General features: G+C 53.6%; 2 protein-coding genes across 2 annotated transcripts; one reads left to right on the top strand and one right to left on the bottom strand.

Moving 5' to 3' along the window:
- Positions 1-905: 905 nt before the first annotated feature.
- On the top strand, positions 906-1319 carry SETTUDRAFT_161068 (uncharacterized protein; the record flags this gene model as incomplete). The annotated part of the gene is made up of 1 exon (XM_008026569.1): positions 906-1319. One exon carries the CDS (start codon positions 906-908, stop codon positions 1317-1319), a length of 414 nt encoding a protein of 137 aa, XP_008024760.1.
- A 1517-nt stretch (positions 1320-2836) lies between these two features.
- On the bottom strand, positions 2837-4347 carry SETTUDRAFT_161067 (uncharacterized protein; the record flags this gene model as incomplete). The annotated part of the gene is made up of 2 exons (XM_008026568.1): positions 2837-4269; positions 4326-4347. 2 exons carry the CDS (start codon positions 4345-4347, stop codon positions 2837-2839), a joined length of 1455 nt encoding a protein of 484 aa, XP_008024759.1.
- Between the last annotated feature and the right edge of the window lie 3821 nt (positions 4348-8168).

Raw genomic sequence — 8168 nt, 5'->3', positions numbered from 1 at the left:
TGTGGTAGTGTAAAAGCAAAGTGTTCAACTGAATTAATATCCGATCCAGTCAAAATGGCACACACACGGCAATATGTCGCTACCAGCCACCGAACCTTGACCTATCCCCCAACCCCCCTTATCTCCACAGGACCCAAAAATACTCAATCGGATTGTCAATAGCCTACCGCCATCACGGAGAGGAACAACCATGCAGTTTATCAAATCGCATGAATCATTTGCACACCATCAAGTTTATCGGATCGTCATTGTAAATCTCCATGTTTCATGTGCGTGTCTTGAATCGCCTAGCAACTTGATCTTGAATACAAATGCAAAGGCATCAGAGCCAGGTTGGCGCTACAAAATTATACTTTGCAGCAATGACGTCGAGTATTGCATTAAGGGATAGAATTGCAGTCGCTGAATCAGAATCACGGTGTATTTTGCACCCACAAAAAAAAATCTCGCAGCTTCAATTACAAGACGCCCTCGTGTTAAGCTATACGTGCAATACCGCATCCGGTAAACCACAACGAAGAAATCTCTACACAGTCCCACACACACACACACACGGCCAAACTGTGGAGCCAAGCCTAGCCCATTGCAGCAGCGCATGCGGCGTCGGCCATTTGCGCGTGGAGAAAAGCCACGATAGGTAGGTATCGGGGAGCTCCGAGCGGTGGGCTGAAGGGGTAGGTAGGGCATGTAGCTAGACGAACGACCAATGTAATCCGACTGCGCAGAGGTCTACTTTTCTCACTCTCACACGTTCCTCTTTTTTTTCTCGCTCTCGCTCATACACGTACACGTATATCCACGCACACCACCGAATGCCCGATAGCGCTACAACACGCGTCGAAGCGCTCACCCGCCACTTGTCTACTACACCGGCGTCGCCCACATCTACAAGCACAAGCACAGCTATGGCCAGCGAAACACCACAAAAACCCCCAATCACATGCCACGTCCTCGACACGACGCTCGGGCGGCCCGCTCCCAACATCCCCGTCACCCTGACCCTCCACGCTTCTCCCAGCACCTCGGCCTCCTCCCTCAGCACCTTTAGCGCCACTACTAACGCTGACGGACGCGTAACTGCCTGGACGCCCAGCACGCCTTTTTCCGCCACGTCTCTCTCCTCGCTCTTCAATCTACCCGAGGACCAGACGTACAGCCTGACGTTCAACACGGCCGAGTACTTTGGATCGAGAAACATAAAGGCGTTTTTCCCAGAGGTCCAAGTCAAGTTTTTGGTGAGGGCAGAGGCAAAACAGGAGCATTATCATGTCCCGGTGCTGTTGGGGCCGTTTGGATATACGACGTATCGGGGGAGTTAGGGGGGAAAGGAAGTGCGGGTATGAATGGATGAAGTGGGAATGATATTGTAATAGTGGAATATCTAGTAATCTATTGACCTAACATACTCCCATATATTCTCTCTCTCTCTCTCTCTCTCTGTCTCTCCCTCTCTCTATCTATCATTCTCTCTCTCTCTGTCTCTCCCGCTCTCTATCTATCATTCTCTCTCCCCCTCTCCATGTGTATATCTATACCCCATCCCTCCCCAGCCTAAAACGACAACGAAACCCATAAACATGGGCATTTGTAATGCATACAACATACACATGTAGCGACAGAAAATGACTCAAACGCAGGGAAAGAGAGGGAAAAAAAATACATGAGACGGCAGACGTGAGACAGCGGGTATGCGACAGATAGACAGACAGACAGGAGGGATGAGACAGAAGTAATGAGACGAAAGGTGGAGAAGGTGGAGAAGGTGGGGGGGGGGAGTATACCTGAGGCAGAGAGAAGGACAGATATAGAGAGAGAGAGAGAGAAGTCCATGAATGAGTAACTACTAACATATTGAAAAGTGCAAGGCTAGATAGGCAGAGTAAGTACATTTCACTAGACTTGGATTCCATCAGCTGGATACAAGTATGGAAAAGAGAGAGAGAGAGAGAGAGAGAGAATCGAAGAGCATGAAAAAGAACATTAGTATGAAACCAGACATAAAATGCCTTCCTCGGACATGTTTCTACACACTACACGGGCAGCAGGCAATATCGCAACACGTCAAAGAGAAGGTGAAACACCTACACACAGAGATACACACACACACAGATGGACACCAATGGAGAGAAAGAGCAAGAGAAAAAGACAATAGATGGCGCAACTAGCATTTTCTTTTCTTGGTTTATAGAGGGCGCACCCTATGTGGCATTCCTGAATATAAGAAAAAAAATAGCAAGCACGAACAGATGGATTCAAGATTCAAACCCATCACCTGCATGCATTGCTACTTTTCTCCAACTCTCTTTCTTTCTCTCCGTCCTCAAACACTACTCTCTCTCTCTCTCTCTCTCTCTCTCTCTCTCTCTTATTTCCTCCCTCTCTAGCTCTCTTTCTCACACCAACCATACTCTCACTCTCACCCCACCAACTTGTACCACTTTCCAGAGCCTCCCCACTCTCATGGATCCATTCAAAAGTAAACTAAAGAAAACGTACGTCGGCGCTAGACGTCAAGTATATATGAACAGAAGAAGATCATGACAAGAGATCCCTGGGATATCAATGAACGGAGTCTGACACACGCCAAGTGGGAGATAATAGTAAAAAGAAAAAAAATCTCAGCAAGAAATGCATCCGAGATGCCAGATCCCGAGGCCGGAGTGAAGCCTAGACCTGTTTTCGTAGAAGTGAAGATGAAGATGAAGAAGAATAAGAAGAAGAAAAAACGACAAAAAAAAAAGAAACATTCGCTCGCCCAGTCCCGCTAGACTTGGGCAATGGATTGATAATGCCCATGACATGAAAAAACGCCGTTGGAAAGATTCAAAGTCGATAATTACAGCAGCTCACTCTGGTTGGTGTCTGAAAAAGGACTGAGATCTCTCTTGGAAACAGCACTGGTTCGTTTCGAGGCTGATGACTCCTCGACAATGGGAGTCATGGGTGCACGAAGGCCCAGTGAAGTGTCGTAGGAAGTGATGCGTTGCGACATGTTGGGCCGTGGTGGCTCGAGCGACGAGCTATCGGAAAAAGGACTGCTGCCCGGGCTTGGGCTGGTGTCTTGGAATTCGGTCAGTTCCGAGTCGCGCTTGCCGGCGGGCTTTCCAAGGAGTGACTGCTGTGCACGTGCGTGGTTGTCATCGTCGTCCAAGTCGGAGGCCAGGCTTCCCCTGCGTGCGCGCTCGTGTAATTCACCATCGTCGGACGAGATTGTGGAGGCGCCCGTCAGAGGTCGGGCATGTGGAACGAGAAGTTCGGGCGGGTTGACGAGGGTGCGTTCGGTGTCGGCGGACGAGCTTGCGGATCCTGCTGAGCTCTTGGGGGTCGTGATTTCGGTGCTCTTCTTCTTGGTGATGTTGAGGGCCTTGACAGGACCGAGCTGGGCGATGCTGCGGACCGAGTTGGCCGGACTGATACCAGGCATGTGAATGCGGATGGGCTTGACGGCGTGCTTGGGATCGATCTGGGGCACCGGGGGTGTCTGGGCGGGGGTGTCTGCGGGACCGATGGAGCCGGCCGACTTTACGCTGACGACAGCCGCCTTGCCGCGCACAACCGTCTGAGCGGGAAGAGGCGACACAATGGCGTTCTGGCGGTAGACGGTCGAGGCGACGCTGCCGCGCTGGGCGAGGCTCGGTGCAAGGCTGGTGCGGCCAAGCGTGTTGGAAGACAGGACCGAGTCGCGGAAGTCGGGCACGAAAAAGTGCTGGTCGTTGTAGGGAGTGGTGGTGCCGCTCGAGGGGGACATGGCGGGAATCGGGGGGACGGGGGGCACGAGGACGTCGGGGGAGCCGGGGCCTGAGCGGTTGGTGACGCCGGGAATGTAGGCAATCTGGATGATGTTGGAGGCGCGCGTGAGGACCGACGAGGCCATCGAGGCCACCGTGTGCGTGGATGCGCGGGCGCTGCGCTGCGACTGGAAGTCGGTGTCCTTTTCCTGGGGGGCCATGTCGACGTCGTGCCACTCGGGCTGCTCCTCGACGGGGCGACGCTTGCCCTTGAGGCAGTACTTCCACACGATGAAGGTGACGATGGCGACAAAGGCGACGCCGCCAATGACTCCGCCGGCTATGGCGCCGACATTGGGCTTGCTGGCTGGGGCGGGGCCGAGGGTAGGGTCGATTTGGCAGTTGACTGATGCGCAATCATCGCATGTGCGCGAGTTCTGGACGCAGACCTGGTTGGCCGGGCACTTGATGCCTTCGCACGACAGCGGCGCCTGCTCGCACAGCTTGCAGCGCTTCTCTACGCGGAAGACGTTTTCGGCGTCTGGGGGCATGTTAGCATGCAGAAGCGTCGTGGGCGCGGAGGAGCTGGATGGGTACCTCGAAGCGCACGGATGGACATGGCGGGCGGCGGGCGTGGTGGTTAGGGGATCGGCGGGAGCCTGAGGAAGAAGCAACGTCGGCCAGCAGTGGCGAGTTGGGCACGCCGGGCGGGGTGCAGCGCTGGCGGTGGGGGTAGCGTAGCTTTCGTTGCCTGCTGGGTCGCTGGGACGGGCACAGGTAGATGGGCAAAGGGCGCGGGGGCGAAGGAGCGAGAGAACGAGGGTCAGAGGCCCGGCTGGCGGAAACGGGGGGGTCGGGGGGGGAGGTCGAGGTCGGGCGAGGGCGAAGAGGGCGAAGAGGGTGGAGGAGAGGACGTGTGGCGGCGGCGGTGGCGGCAGCGGGCAGCAGCAAGCAGCAACAGCTAGCGAGCGGGCGGGCTGCAGTGCAAAACAACAAAAAAGGCAGGCGATATTAACGAGCGACTGGGACGGGCAATAAAGACGCGCGGGCAGCAAAGAAAGGCGGCGACGGAGAGCAGGAGACAAAGCAGCCGGCGGCGGCGAGGTAAGATGAGGGTGGGGAGTGCGTGACAGGGAATGGGCAGGGAATGGGCAGGGGCAGCCGCGCGTGTTTCGTCTCGTCCCGCGTGGGCCAGAGGCTGTGAAGTGCCCGCGTCTTCGTATTGCGTGGTGTAGAGTAGTGCACGCCTGGGCGCCGTGATGGTGCTGCAGCCGGCGTGCCTCGTCGCGCTGGGGAGGGGGGGCGGTTAATATGTACAAGTATACGTGTGTACTGTCACTGCACTGGTAGCCATGTCGCATCCACGCATGCGGCCTTGTACATATGTACGTGTGCCATGTGTGCATGTAGGCAATATCTGCTGCTGTATGCATGCACCCTTTTCGTGCATCACCACTACCACTACCACTACCACCACCACCACCACCACCATCACCACCAGCTCTCCCCCCGTCGACCAACCAACTGCCGGCCGCGCCGTCAGCTACGCAGCTACGCCCGTTCCTGGCCAAGCGCCTGTCCGTGATGCTACGCGCCAATCTATTTTTTGCAGGCCCAGCCGTGCGAGCGCCCACCGAACGCCCGCCTCAACGCCTAATCCGCCCAAGCCTGTCTCGCTACATACATGGCCAGCGCCTCGTTCACGGCCCCGGCCACGATGCGCGTTGCCTGTCCCACCATCTCTTGCGGTCGCTGCGAACATGTGCCACACGCCCGGTCGGCTCCCGTCGTCTTCCATCGTCATCACACAGCGACGCGTTGCCTGCCCCAAAGCCCGCCCGTGCCTCTCTCGACGCTGACTGGCCGCGCAGCCCTGTCCAGATGCTCATGCCAATGCTGTGCATCTAGATTCTGACACGACACCCATTAGGCCAAATATCGCCATTGCCCTATGATACTGTACATATCGCGCCCACACTCGCTCTGCACTGCGCACGCCACCACGCACGCCTCAACACCATGGCCTCCCCGCGTGCTGGGATTTGGCCCCTCAACACCAACACCACGCACCGTCTCCGTCCTGCCTGCTCGCCTTGCTACAACCCGTCCATGCCGGCGAAACATGCTCCCGCCCAGCGAACCACAGCCGCCCATTTGCAGTCCTCTCGTCCCTGTGGGGTTCAACCCGTACCCGCCCTTTCATTTCTTCCCCTTGGCCACTAACACGCCACGCTTCCCTTCCAGCCTTGTGCCTGTGTCTTGCCATGGCCATGGGGGATTGGCCCCCTTGCATAGTGCGCTTCGGGCATTTGTTGCCGTTGCTGATCCCAGATGGTCGAGACCCCTCCGTGCACACACCCCCCAAAACCCGTCCTGGCAAGTCTGCCGTTGGCTGCCTTTTTGCAAAAACACATCCTTGACCTTGCTGCTCCTGCTATCGCCATATATAGCTCGGGGTACCTCTGGTAGAGCGCGCCCCCCCATCGCAACTATGTACCCTTTTTTTCTAGTCCTCTCCTCTGCCGATACCTTGCCCACGCCGTGCAATGCCCGTTCCCCGTGTTTTTTCTGCCCAGACACGATCGGTCCGGAGCATACCGCACACAGACGCCCAAGGTGATACACGTACAAGTGTTGCACGTGACCTGGTCTGCACTGCCCCAACAAACCCGACCCTTGTCCAAGCTTGCCCGTCAGCACCAAGCTGTACCCTTCCTACCTTTGACCCAACTCATCCATCATCCTTACCCATCGTGGCCAACAACTATCATGCTCATTTCTATCCTACCCCAATCACATACCCAACCTCGCATCCCGCATCCCCCGTTCCCCCACCTGACCCTGTTCTCCGACCCCCTTATTTCCTCACACGCTCTTTATCCATCCACACGCCTTCTTCCACACATCCTTCCCTACATATCTATCTAGTGATACACCCTCAATTCTGAAGTTCCTTTTTCCTACTTCCCCACCCATTTCTACCCGCCCTTCCTGCATCTCCCCTACTCCCCACCCAATCACACCCTCGCTCCTTGATCTCCCCGTGCTTAGAGGAATCCTATTCCTTACCTCCATGCCACATCTCTCTACTACACCCACCTTCATATATACCTCTCACCCCCATCCATGCATGCATGCACGCGTATATGCACAAGAAGCCCCCGAGATGACATAAGACAGCCATGCCGCAGCAAAAGAGAGAAAGAAAAAAAAAATAAGTTTCAATTCAAAAAACTTGGCGTCACAGATGCTGCTGCTGCTGCGCCTGTGCTTTTTTCTTTTGTCTGCGTCACAGCCACACTTGCTTTGTGTCCTTGTTTCGCTCTTTTTTGACTCATACCGTCATTGCTGCTGACATGTCGGTGTGGGATAAGCACCCAAAAACAAAAAAGCTCCAAGTACCGGTGATTTGACACTGTGCTTACGTGCGGCTGGCATGGATAATGCGGCCCTTGAGCTTAGTTTTTTCTTTCTTCTTTCTTTTCTCTTAGGACTAGACTAGAGTAGACTACATAAGTGATTTACTTGGTGGTATTACAGACATGGCTGTCTTGTGTGGAATACCCAGCTATTCATGTCTACTTGCGGGAGGACAATGTGTCATGTGGTGCAAAAAGGCTAACCTTCTGCACCATGCACAAGGTAGAGTAGATATATCCTGACATGTGATAATAATATTTCTTCTTTTATCATGCCTGTCTAGTAAACAAGCGTGTAGCAGACATGCCGTTTGGTATATGAAACAGTAATCATTATCGCTTAGGGAAATGCCGCTAAGTACTTACGTCAGCTCGTTGAAAACAAAATATCACGTGTAAAACAAATAAAAATGTGTGAGACAATCAAAGAGGGATACACACACACATATAAAAAAAACTGTAAACTACTCCAATAACCATGTAAGCCTACTTGCGCGCAGTCATTGCTACAAGGGAAACATCACATAGCACAGCACAACATAGCACAACACAGCATTCATGATTTCCAACACGTCTATTACAATCTAGAAAACTACATAACGTGGTTCACAAGTGAGTCGCTAACCCAAGCGAGTCGCTAACGCCCTACTTGTAAGAGGCTACGCCTAAAGTGTGTGATCGAGTATATCTATACGACTACCTGGACTTCAAGAAGCTTGAAGTCTTGTTACTGCCTTTTTGGCTATGGATGGCGTAAGTAGTCGTACGCTCGGCCCGTTGGGCCCGCCCATTACACTACTAGCCCATTAACTTCATCACTATGACGCGTAATGTCTTAACAACATAACTGTCTATTAATATATTCTAAATTTAATCTTTAACTTACTCTTTTTAACGTCTAGTTATAACGTGTTTAAAGTGTAAACTGTAAGGGGCTGCGCTCCGGGGAGCAATCGCGAGGTATACAAGAGGTTGTATTCGATAGAGAGCTATAGAGTCTACTTGCGTGGTGTTTATTTAC

Source organism: Exserohilum turcica, assembly GCF_000359705.1.
Source record: "Exserohilum turcica Et28A unplaced genomic scaffold SETTUscaffold_19, whole genome shotgun sequence".
Taxonomy (NCBI): Eukaryota; Fungi; Ascomycota; class Dothideomycetes; order Pleosporales; family Pleosporaceae; genus Exserohilum; species Exserohilum turcicum.
The sequence above is the reverse complement of the archived record's forward strand: the minus strand, read 5'-3'. Positions and strand labels throughout refer to the sequence as shown.